General features: G+C 50.2%; 1 protein-coding gene across 1 annotated transcript; it reads right to left on the reverse strand.

Annotated features, from left to right (window-relative positions):
- C15H19orf38 (chromosome 15 C19orf38 homolog) lies at nucleotides 1-10426 on the reverse strand. The gene is made up of 7 exons (XM_057709740.1): nucleotides 10287-10426; nucleotides 8920-9228; nucleotides 6879-6971; nucleotides 5648-5675; nucleotides 4877-4920; nucleotides 3699-3733; nucleotides 1-740 (listed from the first exon to the last, which is right to left on the reverse strand). The coding sequence occupies exons 1-7, from the start codon at nucleotides 10315-10317 to the stop codon at nucleotides 594-596; spliced, it is 687 nt and encodes a 228-aa protein (XP_057565723.1). The 5' UTR covers nucleotides 10318-10426; the 3' UTR covers nucleotides 1-593.
- Between the last annotated feature and the right edge of the window lie 8245 nt (nucleotides 10427-18671).

The raw sequence follows: 18671 nt of genomic DNA on the forward strand, positions 1-18671 counted from the left end.
ACCCCCATGGGCCACCCCCATACACCATCCCGACTGCATGCAGTTGAGGGGTACTGCCCCTACCCCCACAATCAGTTATTGGACCCCAGAGATCCCAGGCTTGAAGGACTACACTCTATAGAGGCCTTGAGAACAGCTCAAAACATTATAATTAATAACTTAGGCATGCCAGCAGGGCACATAGAATATACCCCCGGGTACCCTATGCTCCAGAAACCCAGTCAGGTTGGCGAAGTCAGGTGTGGCATGGGAAGGAAGAAACCGGAGGGGTGTGCTGAGAGCTCAGACTTCATAATAGCCCAGCTGAAGGCCAAGAAGGATCCTAACATCTCCTTCCCTGGTGATCTGAGAAGCTGGGAAGCCAGAGGGGCTTTCTGTCCAGCCTCCGATGCTTGCATGCCCTCTCCCACTCCTGCTCCTTTACGAGGAAGGTCCCAAGGCCAGGAGTCCCCCTTCATCTGCTCTGTTCACATCCCTGAAAAAGCAGCAGCTGGAAGTCCCCAAAGTAGCTGGAGGGACCTGAGGCCCTACAAAGCCCTGCCAGCTCAAGGGGGAGGGCTGAATGGAGGGCACACAGACAGAGAGGGGCTCCCCTAGCAGGCCCGGAATGTGCTGAATTCGGGGGGCTCAGGTGAGGATGACGTGGAGGTGGGCCTCTTCCGGGGCCTGGAGTTGTCAGCTGTCTCAGCGGAACCTGAGGGAGCATCCAGGGTGCTTACATCTTCTTCTGAAGTCATTTTCTTTGTCCGTGGAGGGAAAATAGAGAACCGGGTGATTCGGGGTTTCAAGATCTCTGGTTGCCCCATGTTCTGAGCCCGAGACTCCCCCAGTCCATCAGGTCTCACCTTACCCCCCCACACACACAGACACACGTGTACACACACAGCTTCAGGGCCCCCATCCTGCCGTCTGTCCTGCCTTCCTCTGCTGAATAGGGAACCAGACAGCCTGGGCTCAAATCCCAGCTCCACCTCTTCCTAGGGGTGTGATGGACCCCCTTTGTGCCTCAGTTTCCCCTTTTGTACAATGGGGGAGAATGCCAGTACCCCCCATCCTGGCTATGACTCATGAAGATGAACATTGTAAGGCATCATCTCTCTATAAAAATCCAGAAATAGGCAAATCCACTGAACTGACAGAAAGTAGAATGGTGGGTGCCAGGGCCTGCGGTGAGAGTGGAACAGGGAATTTGTGTTTCGTAGGAACAGAGCCTTTTGTTTTTTGGTTTTTTGGCCACACCACTCAGCTTGTGGGATCTTAGTTCCCAGACCAGGGATTGAACCCTGGCCACTGCAGTGAAATCGCTGAGTCTTAACCACTGGACCGCCAGGAAATTCCTGGGACAGGGTTTGTTTTGCAAGATAAAGTTCTGGGGATGATGGTGGTGACGGGTGCACAGCAACGTGAATATACTTAACGCAACAGAATTGTATGCTGAAAAAGGACTAAAATGGTAAATTTTATGTATATTTTACAATGTTAAAAAAAAACTGGAAAAGATCACTAGAACTTGCTGTGAAGGAAAAGAAGCATCGTACATCATAACAGCGTGGTGAGCATGCTGTCATTCGTGTTAAAAAGAGTGAGGACAGACTTGCTACTTTTGCCTTTGCTTGTATGTGCAAGAAGCTCCTGATGGGTGGTTACCTGTAAGTGTGTGCGCAGAGGGGGAGACCGGTGGGTGGAGAGGGATTAAGAAATAGCAAAGAACTTTTATATAAAATTTTTACATATGGATGTATTTTAGTCAAAAAAACTTTAATTAAAAATATATATTTTTAAAGTCACCAGGACTAAGATACTGAGAAGTGTTATTTTTCTCCTTGCTTTTCTCTCTTTTCCAGTGCTTCATTTTAAATGCCTTTAAAAAGGCTGGGGGGTGGGGGGAGTGGGCGGGAGGCAGAAATCACCAGGCTAGCGCCTTGAGCAGTGTGGCTTCTCACCGCAGGCTTTAGAACTCGCCCTGCCTGCCAGGTTTTTCTTAACAGCTCAGGATTTGTTCTCTGAGCTGAGACCTCAGAGGGCTGGATAGGCCAGTGCCAAGCCCCTTCCTTCCCACCATCTGTATACCAGTGACTGGGGGACAGTGTCCATCTGCTCTGGGGCATCACTGGGTGAGGTGGCCTGTCTCTTGTCTCTCCAGAACTCTGCCACACCTCCTTCTCCCCCGGCCCACTCATCCACTCGAAAATCAGTGCTGTGTTTCCCTTCCCCTAAGTCGACCTAACCTCCATCTGTTCGCTTCTTCCATCTCCACTGCCAACACACTGGACCAAACTACCCACCACGTCTGGCGCCTGAATCATCGCCCCGTTCTCTCAGCTCCTGTCCGTCCACGGCCCTCACAATCTATCCTCCCCGCAGCCGCGAGAGGGCGCCCGTGAGCACACAGATCGGGGATCACGTCAAATCCCTCCTCTGCTCTGAACTTTTTATGGCTTACACTTCACTTGGGGTCAAAGTCAAAGTTCTGCGCGGCTCCCCTCTCCCCTCCTCACTCCGATGCACCTCAGTTCTACCGGGCCGTGCCAAGAACGGGCCCTGAGCCTGAATCAATCCTCTGCAGCTACCTCCTGCTTGTTGTTTAACTCGGGACCTCCCAGATCTCCCATCTGAGCGAGCTTCCTGGTCACATCTGCCCCCTGTGGCATCGTCTGTCTCCCCCTACAGAATTAAGACGCTCTGAGGGATGGAGAGCCTCATCATGTTCTTGTCCAGATGCCCAGGAAGGCTATGTTGAACCCATTCAATCCTCCCTTCACCCCCACTCCCCACTATGGTGCCCCAAGCAGACTGACTCCACCCCAGGCTCCCTGACTGCAGTCCCAAAGTGTCCACTGACTCAAGTGGGACCACCTGCACCCCAGACCTGTACCCTTCTCTGCGTGGAGAGGAGCTAGCTGGACATTTTCTTTTCTTTTTTGTTTTTTGGCCACACTGCACAACATGCGGGATCTTAGTTCCCCGACCAGGGATCAAACCCCTGCCCCCTGCAGTGGAAGCGTGGAGTCCCAACTACTGGACCGCCAGGTAATTCCCCTAGCTGGACATTTTCTTGATCCATGGTGTCCAGGGGTCAGATATCTCTAATTTAGTAAAAGGAGGAGGAGGAGGAGGAGAACCCCAAGGCCACCACGAGATGCAGCTGTGTAGAGGAGTCCCAGACCTGGGTTCAAATCCCAGCCAGGACACTGTGTGATCTGGGGAGCAACACCCCTTGCTAAGCAGGCGGCAGGGAGTCGGGGTGGGTGTAGGGGTTGAGACCCTCCCCTTTGAAAGGGAAACGCATGTCTGGGACAGCTAAGCTGAAGTTCCTAAAACTGAACACAAAAGCAGGCTTTTCTTTATACCAGAAGGGGACCGCAGTGTGCTTCAGGTTGTCACAAGCTCCATGACCCCAAAGAAGCTCCCAGGTCGCCCTGAGTCCCTGTCACCATTCTGAGTGCAAAGGCAGTGCTGACAACCAGGAGCCCGCCCACTGCCCCCATGAAGGCCTGGACAACGTGGAATCCTCCAATCCCCTGGAATTTTCCAGCACCAGCTCTCAGCTCACAAACAATCCCTGCCTAGTGATTCTGGGCTTTGCCCAGGCCCCAGAAGCTCAGGGACAACAGTTAACTCAGCCTGGTGGTAGCCTCCACCTTCCCGTGGTCAGGACAGTGAGCAGAAAACTGGGACCGCAAAACGGGACGACTTACCGAGATGGTAAACAGGGAGTTATCGAAGGCCATGTCTGGAATGGAAAGAGAAGAAGACCAGGGTGGTTTCCTGCTCACCGCCCTCCCCAGCGCACCCCCCTGCCCCGCCCAAGCCCACAGACTCCAAGTCAACCGTGAGGAAGGGCGTGGGGTCCATAACCCAGCATCCTCTTGCCCCCTTCCAGTCCATTCTGCAGGGTGAACAGCTACAAATTGAACCATGTCCCTCTTCTGCTCAGAACTCTCCCTCAGGGACCTCTGGCTGCCCTCTGGGAAAATGGGTACCTCGTCTCAACTCCCACTTTCCAGAACACCTCTCAGCTGGGTCACCCACTCTTCACCCAGCTACTCCCTGCTTCCCCTGTAAGTCTCTGATTAAACACCACTTTCTCTAGGGACCACCCTCCTAGTCCAGACAGGGTCCGGCCGCCATGGGCTGTTTCCCCACTGGAGTATGGGCTTGCGGACAGAAACTACCTCTGTCTTGGTTATCTCGGGAGCTCCCAGACCTTAGCACATAGTAGGTGCTCAATAAATATTAATACGTGAGACAGTGAAAGAAGTACAGAGAATGGAGTTTTCTCTGCTTGGGGCTGCTTCCTGGGCATCACACTTCACGGGCTGGTTCCCTCTTCCCCACTGGTGGAAGCCAGCAGAACGGCACATTCCGGACCACAAGTGGGACTCCATTTAAGGACGGTGTCAGGCACTGTGAAAGCCAGGTGCCCCGGTGACAGACAAGACAGAGGCAGTTCCCCACTCCCTTGGAGCTGTTGGTCCAGTGGTGGAGGTGAGTATCACACACCCAAACATGCAATGATTACTTAATTGTGTTTCTACTGAGGGCTAAGAATGACAGGGTGCTGGGGGCATGTAAATAGAAAGAGGAGATCCTGCCTAGGGAGTCACGGAAGGCTTCTTGGAGGAGGTGACCTTTAGGCTGAGACCACAGGGAGGAAGAGTATTCTAGGCAGAGGGCAGAATAGGTGAAAGGCATGAGGATGGGGCAAGGAGAGGTAAGAGGTGAAAGCTAAACATTGGGGGAGGGGAGCGTGTGTTCTCGACTCTAAGGGAAGTGAGCAGTTGTAGAAGGGGTTCAGTAGCAAGTAGTGAGACCTGATGGCATTTTGAGGAACTGACCCTGCCCTGATAAGGGACAGGAATGGGGAAGCACAGACCTGTGGCAGCGAAGTTAACCTGGGCCCAGCAGGATTCTCGTTCCCTGCAGAGGGATTCGGGAGAAAGTGAGGACTTGTTCTCAGGCAGGAGGCTCGTTCCTGGTAGCCCTGGCCCCAAACTTGGCCCTTCCTTCCAACCCACCTCCACATCCTTCCTGAAATTCTCTTATAGGAGCCCCACAGCCAGGTGAAGTCAGATTTGATCGCCAGGGCTATTGCTAGTTCTCTGCCACCAGGCAGCACGGTGTCCACCCCTCTCCCAGAAGGGAGAAACCGAGGCTGGACCCGTCGATAGATTCTGATGCACAGGAACCAAGGCCACCGTCTACAGACTACAAGTTGGGCCCTGCACAACCCCAGGGGGCACCACTCGCCTCCCTCCCAAGCATGGATTTGTAGAATGATTACTCAACAAATTTTACGCAGCTAGAGGTAAAGGGATGCGAGGAAGCCTTAGCCTTCTCATCTGTAAAATGGGGCCATTCGTAGTGCCTGCCTCCAGGGCTGCTGCGAGGATCACGTGACCTCAGGGTCTGAAGTCCCACAGCACAGTGCCCGGCACATGGTAGGCACTTCCCAAACAGCACCTGTTTCTATTAAGCCACCCTCCCACCAGAGGGTGCTGTTTGGAATGGAGCCCTGGAAGGACACTTCTGCCCCCAGAACCCGGCCAGCTCTCAGAGTTCTTAACATCCATCAGGAACTCTTGTCTTGAGACTGAGTTTTCTTTTCCCCAAACCACCCTCTGAGGGTCTCCAGGGATGGTCTCACCGTTTCTTCTGCAAGTTTTTTACTTTAACTGGGAACAAAAAAGAAAAAAGCATTTGTTAGATTTTGGTTCTGCTGGTTGCATCCTGGCTGCAAAAAAGCCAAGAAACCAAAAGGCCCCCCATACATTTGCAGCCCAGCCTCGCCGTCTCCCCTGGCAAATTTCCCACTCAACTGGAGAGCTACTGAAGACACTTTTTTTTTCCCCCAATTACATGAGTAATATGTGTTGGTAAAATCTTCAAACAAGGTACAAGCATCTAAAATTGTTTTTCCTTTTAAATACTGGTTTCAGGGGGTGCCAGGGGCTGGGGGGAGGAGGAATGGGGAGTGGTGTTTAATGGGAACAGAGTTATAGTTTCAGAAGATGAAAGAATTCTGGAGACGGGTGGTGGTGATGGTTGTACAACAAAGTGAATGTACTTAATGCCACTGAACTGGACACTTAAAAAGAATGGAAATTAACAAAATAAAACATTTAAAATTTCAAAACATTTTTAAAAAATGGAATTCCCTGGTGGTCTAGTGGTTAGGACTCTGTGCTTTCACTATCAGGGGGCCTGGGTTTGATACCTGGTTGGGGAACTATGATCCCACAAGCTGCATGGCACGGCGAAAAAATTAAAAAATAGAAAATAAATAAATAGGGACATCCCTGGTGGCACAGTGGTTAAGAATCCGCCTGCCAGTGCAGGGGACACGGGTTTGAGCCCTGGTCCGGGAAGGTCCCACATGCTGCGGAGCAACAAAGCCCGTGCGCCACAAGTACTGAGCCTGTGCTCTAGAGCCCGTGAGCCACAACGACTGAGTCCACGTGCCACAACGACTGAAGCCCACGCACCTAGAGCCCCTGCTCCGCAGCAAGAGAAGCCACTGCAATGAGAAGCCTGAGCACTGCAATGAAGAGCAGCCCCCGCTCACTGCAAGGCAGCCAATAAATAAGTAAATAAAAAATAAATAAATAAAATTTAAAAATAAATAACTTTTTTAAAAGGGTTAAAATGGTAAATTTTATGTTATGTATGTTGTACCACAATTTAAAAAAAATTTTGTACGTATATATATATAAATTTACCCTGCCCACCAGCATCATCAAAATTCTGCAGGGTTCCTCACTGCTAAGTGTTTGGAGTCGGAACTCCCAATTGTGTGTCTCTGTAAAAATGGGTGTGAGTGGAAGTGCATTTAGTGCATTACAAGTTCCAGGGGGCCATGCTTTCTCTGACTGTGTTACCTTTCCTGAGGACTACAACAATGGTCACCAGCCCAGCGAGGAGGAGGAAGGCTCCAGCCAGGCTCAAGGAAAGTGCCAGGATCCAGGTGGGCACTAGAGGAAGATGGGAAAAGAGAGATTGGGCAGGTCATGGAATTGTGGGGGTCCAGGGAGAAGGTGGGACTCCTGTCATTCCTCCAGGCTACCCTTGGAGAGCCAGCCCTCCTCCTATACCCCTAACCATTTGGTTTGGGTGTAGCTAGACCCTGGGGATCTAGCAAACCTGTGTCTGGCTGATTAGCATATTCTCTCCCCAGAACAACCTGATTGGTTCTGGGAGGGGCATGTTGCCCAAGCTGAGCCAGTGAAACTAATTTCCGGACTTTGACTAGACCACTGGGAAGAGAGGTTTACTCCTCAGGCCAGTGTTACAAAGCTGGTAGGATATACATCTGGAGCTCCAAGGTACAATTTTGACACCATGAGAGGGAGGACCTGCCTGAAAATAAGACAGAAGAAAGCAGAGCTGAGAAGTGGCACATGATTCCTGACATTGTTGAGCACCTGGATCCAGCCATGCCTGAAGTCAGTGCTGTGAACAGACTTCAGTTCAGTGAACCAACAAAATCCCCTTTTGTTGCTGAAGCCAGTTTGAGTCAAGTTTTCAGTTACTTGTGACCTGAAGAGTCCTGCTGGCTGGGTAATAGGCGGTTAGATGACATCCACCCCTAGCCACATAGTGGACCCTGAGGCCCACACAGAGGTCAGCCACAAAAGCATGAAGCCCCAGCTCCAGAGTTTATGTCTCTGCAAAAGATTTACCTGCCCCTCCCTGGAGAGAGGGGGTAGTTCTCAGAGGAGCTGGGGGGAGTGGAGGTCAGGAGCTAGCCAGGAGGGGAGGATAGGTGCACACTTGGTGTTCTCAGTGTTAGCCCTTGTTCTTTCATTCATCTAGGGCAGGAGGGACATCACCTCCCCACTCTGAGACCACAGGACCAAGGTGAGAGAAGGGAACCTTTGATTGTGGAACCTGAGGCCAGGAAGGGCACAGAAACTGTTCTGTCATCACAACCTGTGGGCCTCTGCTGACTACAAAGTTCTCTTTGCAGCAGGAAAGTTCTGACTGATGGTGACACAGAGGCTCCACCCAGAGCCTCCTCCCTCCCTCCTACTCCTCTATCCAGAGCCCAGGCCCAGCCCCCTCTCCTGGAAAGACCAGAGGAAGACATCAGCCCTCCCAGGGCTTCTGTCTCACTCAGACAAGAAGCCAGAGTCCTTGCTGCAGCCACAAGGTCCTGCATGATCCCCCTCGCCTCCCCCCTGCCCTCGTTTCCCCCCACTTTCCCCCTTGCTCACTATGCTTCAGCCATATGGGGCACCTCCATATCCCTCAAACACACCAGGCATGCGCCAGCCTCAGGGCCTTTGTACAGCCTGCTTCCTCCACCTGGAACACTCCTGCCCCTGACACTGGCTGGCTCCTCATCCTTCAGGTCTTTGCTCAAATGTCACCTCCTCAGAGAGGCCTTCCCTGTCTACCCTCCTCTCTAGTTAAAATGACACCCTTGGGAATTCCCTGGTGGTCCAGTGGTTAGGACTGGGCACTTTCACTGCAGGGCCCAGGTTCAATCCCTGGTCGGGGAACTAAGATCTTGCAAGCCACATGGCACGGCCAAAAAAAAAAAAAAGTCAATGGTAATGCCAAGGACAGTGCCTGGTGCATAGTAGGCGCTCAAGGGAGGGTGCAGAAGAGCATGGAGGTTTAATGCCTGGACTTAGGAAGCCAGTGGAATCCCAGTTCCGTTGCCTGCTGGCTGGGTGACCTAGGCAAGTCTCTTTATCTCTTGTGCCTCAGTTTCCTTATCTGGAAAATGGGGAGAATGGCTGTACCCATGGCATGGGGTGGCTGTGAGGATTACACAAAGACAAGTGAGAGAGTCCTGGCAAGTTGGAAGGGTGGCTCGTCCTGTGATGACTTCCAGGTGGAGGGAACAGCGCCTACAGAGGCTCCGCGGTGAGGAAATGGAACCCCGGGCAGTGAGGGCTCGTGGGAGGGCCTTACCTGGGAAGGAGACGTGCACGGGCTCACTGAGGTTCGACAGCTGGGGCTGCCTGTGCTCGCCGAGCACGCCATACTGGCAGCGGAATGGTCCGCCTGGAACCTCCCTGCTGCCACCACTCAGGTTGAAGATGACCTTGAGCTGGTCCGCGGGGGCCTGCAGGAGCTGCACCACCTCCTCCCCTTGGTACAATGTGAAATTCGCCCCTGGGAAATTCCCGGGGGCCATGCACGAGATGTGGATGGGGTCCTCTTGGCTGCTGGGGTGTGGGGGCACCAGCATGATGAATGGTGCTGGGATCGCCAAGGAGCCTGTGAAGCAAGATAGGGGAGGCTGGGCGCGTGGGTGGATAAAGCAAAGGCTAGCCTGGCTGCGTAGCCTTGGGCAAGTGGCTCACCCTCTCTGAGCCTTGGTTTTTATGTGCAACTGGAGGCTAGTCGTCCTGACCCCACTGTGATGTTGAAGGGGTGGAGTGCCCAGCACGTGGTGAGGGGTGGCTGCCTTTGAGTCGTTTTGTTATAATAGCCACGGATGTTACACAGCAGCGCAATTACAGTCGTATTAGTTTGATCAACGGCATTGACTACATGCCAGGCCCTGTGTAGGTGCTGGGGACAGAGCAGTGGACGAGATAGACAGTCAGATGGACAGACGAGACGTGCCTGCTCCGGGGAGCTGACATTCCCAAGGAGACAAGGGTGGTAGGGTAGCCACAGAGGGCTTCCCTGGAGACACAGCACAGGAAGAGGTAGGGGTAAGCATTCCAGGCAGCGGGACCGACTCGGGCAAAGGCTGGAGGCTGGAAAGGGTGTGGGGTGTTCAAAGACCCTGGGTGGCAGGAGTGGGGGGTGACCGAGGGGAGAAGGGGAGGGCAGAGGGGTTCTATCTTGTTTCCCAGGCTCTGGTGAGGAATATGATTTCGGGGCACAGCTTCCTGCAGGAGGGACCAGCGTCTCCCCAGCTGCCCCCCGGCTCCTAAGCAGAGTGTTTGGCTCAGGTGAGGTCGACACAAGCCTTCGCTTGTCCAGCTTCCCCCCCACTCCCATCCCCCAGCAGATCCTCCTGCTGCCCCAGCCCTGAAGGTAGGAGCCTGCAGAGGCCAAGCAGGGCTGAGTCATGGGGCGTGGGCACCGCTGTCTCCAGTGGGGTGGCATTTCTGATACCCTTGATGTGAGGGTAATGAGACCCGACAAGAGAAATCCATGCTCCTGGGGCATTTCCAAGGCTCTGGGGCAAATCTGTCGGGGCTCAGCCTCATCCAGCACCTGGTTTCTGCACACATACACCCTTCCCACCACCCCCCAGCAGAGGCAAGGTTGGGGAATGTGGAGGGAGCAGGGCAGGGGTGACACAGGGACATTAGGCTCACCGGCTGCAAAGAGCAGGACGGTCCAGGGCATCTCTCCTCCCGCTTTTGGCCAGGAAATCTGGCTGAGGCCAGCGTGGCCCACGGCTCGCGGCCAGCTCCTCCTGTGAGGCCAGAGCAAGGAAAGGAGAACCAGGGCTCATTTGAGCCGTGTGTTTCCTCACTGGCAGGAAGTTGCACACACACACACACACTTGGGCACTGAAAGGGACTCTCTCCCCTCCCCACCCCTTCCATGGACGCATATCAAACCCTGGCACTTTGCTGCTCCTCAGGGGCCAAGGTTCTGCACATGGGAGGGAAAAATGGATGGGATGGTCCAGTGCATGTCTGTTTGTTTTGGGTTTTTTTGCTCTGATAACTCCTGGGCATGAGGAAGCACAAAGAACATGGGTTGTTTGGGAAACCCAGGCCCAAGTCACAAAATGTGGCCCAACCAGTGCTGAGGTTGAAACATGTTGGGTGGAAGTTGGTAGGGCACGGTGCTTAGGGCTTTGCCTCTGCGACCTCAGGCAACACATGGTCCCTCTTGGAAGCCTCAGCTTGCTGCTCTGAAGAATGGGGCTAAGAGTAGCGGACGCCAGCTCCAAAGAATTCATGGCACGAAGTCCAATGCCTAGTGGAGTGTGAGGCCACAGGGCAGAAAAGCCTTGGGAACTTCACCAACCAGGTGAAAGGAAACACTAGCTCCAGAACTGAGGAAATGATGTTTGCTTCCTGTTGATAGCCCAGAAACTTCCAAAGGTCTGTTTTACCAGCTTTGGTCTCTAAATGTTTCTGGTCAAGTCCGGCAGGTACACCTGGAGATTTACACCCAGGAAAGATGTAAGTGTGTGGCTGCCAAACACTAAAAAGGGCCATTAGAGTGGACATTTTTTCTTTGGATACACAAAGCTCATTTCAACCTCAGGGCCTTTGCACATGTGCCATCATCCCTGCCTGGAACACAATTCTATGGACCTGGTCAAATCCCACTTCTCCTTCAGGTCTCAGTTTAAATGCCATTTTTAGGAAATCTTTCCAGGTCCCTCTGGACTTAGAAAAATCCCTCTGCTGAATCCTGCCACAATACCTTGTAATTTTCTTTGATTGCAACTAGCATGCTTGTATTTTCATGCTTGTCCATTTCATCTTTGTTATCAAACTTATTGCTATCAGCCTGTTTATATTCCCTTGTTAGCCTTTTAATGTCTGTAGGGTTTGTACTGATGTCTCCTCTTTCATCCCTGATAATGGAAATTTGTGTTTTTTTCCCTTTTTTTCTTGATTAGTCTTTCTAGGGGTTAATTAGTTTTATCAGTCTTCTCCAAGCACCAACTTTTGGCTTCGTCATTTTTCTCTATTTCCAGTTTTCAGTTTCATTGCTTTGCAGTTTTATCTTTATTTTGTTCTTTCTGCCAGTTATCATGTGTTTAATTGGCTCTTCTTTTCCTAGCTTAAGATGGAAGCTTAGATAATCAATTTTAAACCTTTATCTTCTAATAAACACTTAAAGCTATGCATTTCCATCTAAGCACAGCTTTCACTGCATCCCACACATTTTGATATATTGAGATTCAGTATCAAGTTAGAAATATTCTATTTTCCTTGTGAATTTTTTCTATGACCCATTGGTTATTTAGAAGTGCGTCGCTTCATTTCCAAACATTTGGGTTTTGATAGCTTACTGTTAGTGATTTTAAATTTAATTCCTGGACTTCCTAGGTGGCGCAGTGGTAAAGAATCCACCTGCCAAAGCAGGGGACATGGGTTCGAGCCCTGGTCTGGGAAGATTCCACATGCCATGTAGCAACTAAGCCCATGCGCCACAACTATTGAGCCTGTGCTCTAGAGCCCGTGAGCCACAACTACTGAGCCCATGTGCTGCAACTATTGAAGCCCACGCGCCTAGGGCTCGTGCTCCACAAGAGAAGCCACTACAACGAGGAGCCTGCGCACCACAATGAAGAGTAGCCCCCACTCTCAGCAACTAGAGAAAGCTCGTGTGCAGCATCGAAGACCCAACACAGTTAATGAATAAATAAATTTATAAAAATAAATAAAAAAATTAAAAAATAAATAATTTTAATTCCTTTGTGGTCAGAGAATATACTCCATATAACATTTTTTAATATTATTTATTTATTTATTTATTTATTTATTTATTTATTTATTTATTGGCTGCGTTGGGCTTTCGTTGCTGCACATGGGCTTTCTCTAGTTGCAGAGAGCGTGGACTCCTCATTGTGGTGGCTTCTCTTGTTGCAGATCAGGGGCTCTAGTTTCGCAGGCTTCAGTAACTGTGGCAAGCGGGCTCAACAGTTGTGCATAACCAGCTCTAGAGCACAGGCTCAATAGTTGTGGCGCACAGGCTTGGTTGCTCTGCAGCATATGAGATCTTCCTGGAGCACGAATCGAACACGTGTCCCCTGCATTGGCAGGTGGATTCTTAACCACTGAGCCACCAGGGAAGTCCCTCCATGTAATTGTAATTCCTCGAAATTTATTGATACTTTCGCCCAATGGCCCAGAATATCTTTATCCACATACTATGTGCACTCAAAATGAATATGCGATCTGCAGTTGCTTGGCATAATATTCTGTAAATATCAATTAGATTAGGTCAGGGTGGTTCACACAACGTGCTTGAATTTACTGAATTCACCCACATCTCTTCCTCCAGAGTGCAGGGATGGGGTCTGTGGTGTCTCCTGCAGGTTCCCAATGCCTACAACAGTGCCTAGCACACAGTGAACCATAAATATTTCTTGATCTTCTGACCTGAAAGCCAAAAAAAGATTCCTTCAGTCTATTTTTGTAGTTCTTACACACCCAGTCTTTCCTGGGTGTGTAGGAGACAGAGTTAGGAGAAATTCCTGGTTTATTTATGCCACCAACTGATTACTGAGTGTCACCAAGGGCTCAGAACTGTGCTGGCCACCAGGGATGCCATGCAAGGAAACAGCTCCTGCACTTGGGACATCAAAGTTCAGTGAGAGAGTCAGACAAACAGAAAATGAGAGTCCAGCTGGGGAAGTGCTATGATGGAGGCCAACACCGAGGGGCGGTTCTTCACTTCGCTTCAGTAAATTCAAGGAAGGCTTCTAGGAGGAGGTGATATCTGACTCCAAAAGCCTGAGAAGGAGATGGAGGAAGGGCACTCTAGGTAAAAGGAATAGTATGAGTGAAGGGCCTTAGATTCATGTAAGGACTCTACCCTGCGAGCATCTGATATGGTACGGGAACCTAGAACCTGGGTTTTTGAATTCAGAAAAATAGCCACACATACCTGTATTGGTCAGCTATCATACCGGTGCCTCTAACACACAGGACTGAGGGGTCATGGGAAGGGTGAAGGGAAAGCAATGAGGGATGGTGACTCCTTGGGGTCAGGGAACTGTTAGCAGCCAGGCCTGACGTTGCTGGGGAGGAAACAATCCTGGAACTTGGAGAGAGCTGGAGATACAGGCTTTGGTCGAAAGAGGCAGACCAACAGGGTAGAAGCCAGGGAATATATACCTAGACCTTCTTTTCCTTCAGCCCTCAGATATCCTACCAGGGCCAAACCCAACTGAAAAGGAGAGGAAAAGGCAGCCAAGTTGACCCAGTGTGTAAATATCAGCTCCCCACCTCCTACCCCTGCCAAGCAGTACAGGGAATGGTAGAGAACAGCTCTGGTGGAGCAAACGCTGCCCAGCACATGCTCTTACAATCGTCTGGTTATAATTTCAGGGGATCCCTGGCCTCCAGAAACCAGTCTGCCAACTCCCCATGGTTATAAAAACCCCTGGCTGAGATTCCAGGCCAACATGACAAAGGGAAGAGGGACCCTATATGATGTGGGCTCTGCCAAAAGCTCCCATCTCTTCTCTGGCTACTCCTCTGACCCACCCCACCCTCATCTCCCTTCTGCCTCTTGAACTCTCTGAGTGTTTTTGACCTCAGAGCACTTTTCTCTCTCTCTTTTTCAAAATAAATTTATTTATTTATTTTTAGGCTGTGTTGGGTCTTTGTTGCTGCACGTGGGCCTTTTCTAGTTGTAGCGAGCAGGGCTACTCTTCATCGTGGTGCGCGGGCTTCTCATTGTGGTGGCTTTTGTCGCGGAGTATGGGTTCCAGGCACGTGGGCTTCAGTAGTCATGGCACATGGGCTTCAGTAGTTGTGGCTTGCGGGCTCTAGAGCGCAGGCTCAGTAGTTGTGGCACATGGGCTTAAGTGTTCTGCAGCATGTGGTATCTTCCCAGACCAGGGATCAAACCTGTGTCCCCTGCACTGGCAGGCGGATTCTTAACCACTGCGCCACCAGCGAAGTCCAGAGCACCATTCTTTCTGCTTGCCCCTTGTCCCTTCTACTTCAAATCTGAGCTCAATGCCACCTCCTTGGGGAAGCTCTCCCTGACTCCACCCAGGTGAAATGAACCACCCCACCTATCCACCTAGCATTTACTTCTTAGCACCTCTGACTACATGAAATCATTTAGTGGAGCAGCACAGGGATGACAGCTCCTTGAGGACACTGACAGTGTCTGTTTCGCTCACAGTGTCACTCAGTAAGTTTTGTTGAATACTTGGGGAGGGGGAGGGTTTTTTTAATGGAGGGAAACAAGAATCACCCATTCACCCCAGACAACAGTGAAAATGGTGGAGTTGGCAGCTCTATGGGCCTGTACCTCCACCAAAACATGGACAAACTGAGCAGAAATGGTAACAATCAACTTTATCCAAACTCTGGAAAACAGCTTAACATTTATGCCAACCACAGAAATGCTGAATCAAGAAGAGGCAACTTAAACGTGGCAAGAAAGCTTTGTGGTGTTTTCCCTGCCCTTCCTCATCTCATTCCCCGGCACACTGGAGGACTTGAAGACAGCAGCCTGTGTCCCTAGTATGGGGCCCTGGTCAGCAGTTTCTGAGGGAGCAGAGCAGCTCTCATTCTCACAGCATTGTGTGTGTCTGTTCTAACATGTCTGGGGGTTACCTGAGGGACTGACTTAAGGTGCTTGGCTGTTTAACTCAGAACACAGTCTTTTTTTTTTTGGCTGTGTTGGGTCTTCAGGGTCTTCATTGCTGTGCATGGGTTTTCTCTTTATTGCAGTGCGTGGGCTTCTCGGTGTGGTGGCTTCTCTTGCTGTGGAGTACAGTCTCTAGGCATGAGGGCTTCAGCAGTTGCGGTGTGTGGGCTTAGTAGCTGTGGCTCGTGGGCTCTAGAGCGCAGACTCAGTAGTTGTGGTGCAGGGACTTAGTTGCTCCGCGGCATGTGGGATCTTCCTGGACCAGGGATTGAACCCGTGTCCCCTGCATTGGCAGGTGGATTTTTAACCACTGCACCACCAGGGAAGTCCTCAGAACACATTCTTGGAAAACACTGTAAGGCAAAGGAAGAACCCACCGTTCTCTTGGGCATTAGATTACAACGGAGGACAACAACAGACATGACAGGAAAAAGCTGGCAGGAAAAGCTGGGGTGAGAATTTCTTTGAGTAATCAAGGCATTCGAAAGCACCCGTTCACACTGGGGAATTTAGAAAGCAATGTGCACGCCCAGGGCATGACAAATGCTCAGAAAAGACCTAAGAAGACCCTATTCTTTCATCTCCGGCTGATTTCTAGACTTGGTGCAAACAGGAAGAGAAGGCTAAGGCAGAGTTATAAACACCCCAGGTGAAGTACTGATGTGTCCCAGCAGAGACTGGTAAAGAGTGGGAGAGGTTTTTCACTGTTTTTCTTTCTTCATTTTTCATTCCGTAATATACAAATAACTCTTATAATTTAACAACAAACAACACCACCCCAGTTTTTTTTTTTTTTTTTTTTTTTGGGCACACGGGCTTAGTTGCTCCGTGGCATGTGGGATCTTCCTGGAGCAGGGATCGAACCCATGTCCTCTGCATTGGCAGGCAGATTCTTAACCACTGCGCCACCTAGGAAGCCCACCCCAGTTTTAAAATTGACAAAAGTCTTGAAAATACATTTTTTCCAAAGAAGATAGAAAAGTGGCCCATAAGCACCTGAAAAGATGCTCAACGTCATTAGGAAAATGCAAATCAAAACTACTATGAACTTTCAGGGGTTCCCTGGTAGCCGCAGTGGTTAGGATTCTGGGCTTTCACTGCCACAGCCAGGGTTCAATTCCTGGTCAGGGAACTGAGATCCCACAAGCTGTGAGGTGCGGTCAAACGACAACAAAACAAAACAAACAAAAAAACCCACTATGACCTTTCAGCTACTGTGAAGCTGAGGAGATTCCAGCCGCGAGAAAGATGTCAGATCTCATTGTCCTCCCAGCCCTAATACCCTCCCCTGATGCCCCTCAATAAAATGGCTTGATCCCAAACAAACAAACCACTATGAGATACCACTTCACACCCATTAGGATGGATATACTAAAAATAAAATGAAAAATAACGTGTTGATGAGGCTATGGAGAAATTGGGACCCTCCTACATGGTTGGTGGGACTGTAAAAAGGTGCAGCCACTGTGGGAAAGTGTGGCAGTTCCTCAAATAGTTAAACATAGAATTACCATATTACCCAGCAATTTCACTCCTAGATACACACCGCAAAGAACTGAAGGCAGATACTTAAACAGATACACATACACACGTTCCTAGCAGCACTATTCACAAAAGCCAAAAGGTGGAAACAACCCGTGTCCAACAGATATCCACACAATGCAATACTACTCAGCTATAAAAAGGAATTAAATACTGATATTATGATGAACCTTAAAAATATGATGCTAAGTAAAAGAAGCCAGACACAAATGGTCACACATTTCATTTATACAAAATATCCAGAGGCAGATCGGTTGCGGCGTGAGTGGGGGATGAGGAATAATTGCTTAATAGGTATAGGGTTTCCTTCTAGACTGATGAAATGTTTTGGAAGTGGGTAGAAGTAGTGGTTTCACAACATTGTGAATATACTAAATGTCACAGGTTGTTCACTTAAAATGGTTAATTTAATGTAATGTGAATTTCACCTCATTAAAAAAAATCCTTAAAAAAAAAGTTATCAGCAATTCTCCACAACTATTTCAAAATGTCCAAGTACTGAGTCTGAACGATAGAAAAACTTGGAACGAAAAGGAGTACCAACCGTGACCATACACAAACTCTGACATTACAAAGTGTTACTTCCCCAAGCTCTCCAAACGCCATAAACAGTTGATGGCCACCAGCTGTATTCAAAGAGTAATTGTCACCACTTGCCAAACTCTCTCAGGCCTATCTTGAAGGTCTCAACACTTCCATCTCAACACTTATTCTTATGTCTGGATGGAATCACCAGAGTCCACTTCTCCAATGACATCTTTTTTGTTGCTCTTGTTTTGTTTTTTGGCCGCACTGTACGGCAGAGGTAACGGGAGTGTGTGGGGCTACAGGGAAGGGCTGTGGACCCCAAGAAAGTCGGCATCTTAAGGACTGGTCTTTACAAAGGTAACTGTGTGGGCAGTTTATTATTTTTTTCAGTTTTACTCTGCCACACCACACAGCATGTGGGATCTTAGTTAGGGTTAGGGTTAGTGCCCCCTGCAGTGGAAGCTCAGGAGTCTTAACCACTGGATCGCCAGAGAAGTCCTGTCCAATGACATCTTTGCTTATCTGGCTGCTTAGGTCCCCTCCAACTCCTCTAAGCCAGACTGAGGGAGAGGTTAATTGGAGGCATGCCCAAAGGAAGACGACAAACCTGAAATATAACAGATATTTACTAGGATGTGCCAGGCACTGAACAAGCATCATCTCACTTCATATTCACAACAGCCCAATCAAGTAGGACTAGTAGCATCCCCCTTTTTCTTTTCTTGGCACACGGGCTTAGTTGCTCCGTGGCATGTGGGATGTTCCTGGAGCCGGGATCGAACCCGTGACCTCTGCATTGGCAGGCGGATTCTTAACCACTGCGCCACCTAAGAAGCCCAGCATCCCCCTTTTATGCGGCCCGGCTGAGTGATGCCTCAAGTAAAGCGTGGGGCGTGGTTTGACCTAGGCACCCTGCCTCCCAAGCCCACACTTTCTTCTCCGCTGACGCTAAGCACCTGGGCTGTCGTTCTTCTTACCCTGGGCCACTTCAATCACTGTTTACCTACTGGTCCCCGAGTTTGAGAGCCTTGGGGTTCAGGGTGGGGCCAGGCCCCCGTGCAAGAAATGCAGAGCGCTCACTACAAGCTCAATTCTCATCACCTCCAACTTACAAACTAGGAAACTGATAAAGTGATGGTTCTAAGGCGCCGAGGAATGAAGGGCTAAACATCGGACCTGGGAGCAAGCTCACCAACCCGGCACAAGCAGAACCCCACGTTAATATAAAGAGTCTCCACCCACCCTAGGTATTTTATACGCAAGCCCTACGGGTCGCGTGCAGGGCCATGCCTCGCCTCTATTTTCGACCCACTACACACAGACTGGAT

This window comes from Hippopotamus amphibius, chromosome 15 (assembly GCF_030028045.1).
Source record: "Hippopotamus amphibius kiboko isolate mHipAmp2 chromosome 15, mHipAmp2.hap2, whole genome shotgun sequence".
NCBI lineage: Eukaryota > Metazoa > Chordata > Mammalia > Artiodactyla > Hippopotamidae > Hippopotamus > Hippopotamus amphibius.

Coding starts and splice junctions, on each gene's coding strand:
- C15H19orf38 (XM_057709740.1), bottom strand. CDS start 10,317: ATGCCCTGGACCGTCCTGCTCTTTGCAGCCG. Junction 5,676..6,878: donor TGTTGTAGTCCTCAGGAAAG/GTAACACAGTCA, acceptor TTTTGTTCCCAG/TTAAAGTAAAAAACTTGCAG. Junction 741..3,698: donor ACTCCCTGTTTACCATCTCG/GTAAGTCGTCCC, acceptor CCACGGACAAAG/AAAATGACTTCAGAAGAAGA.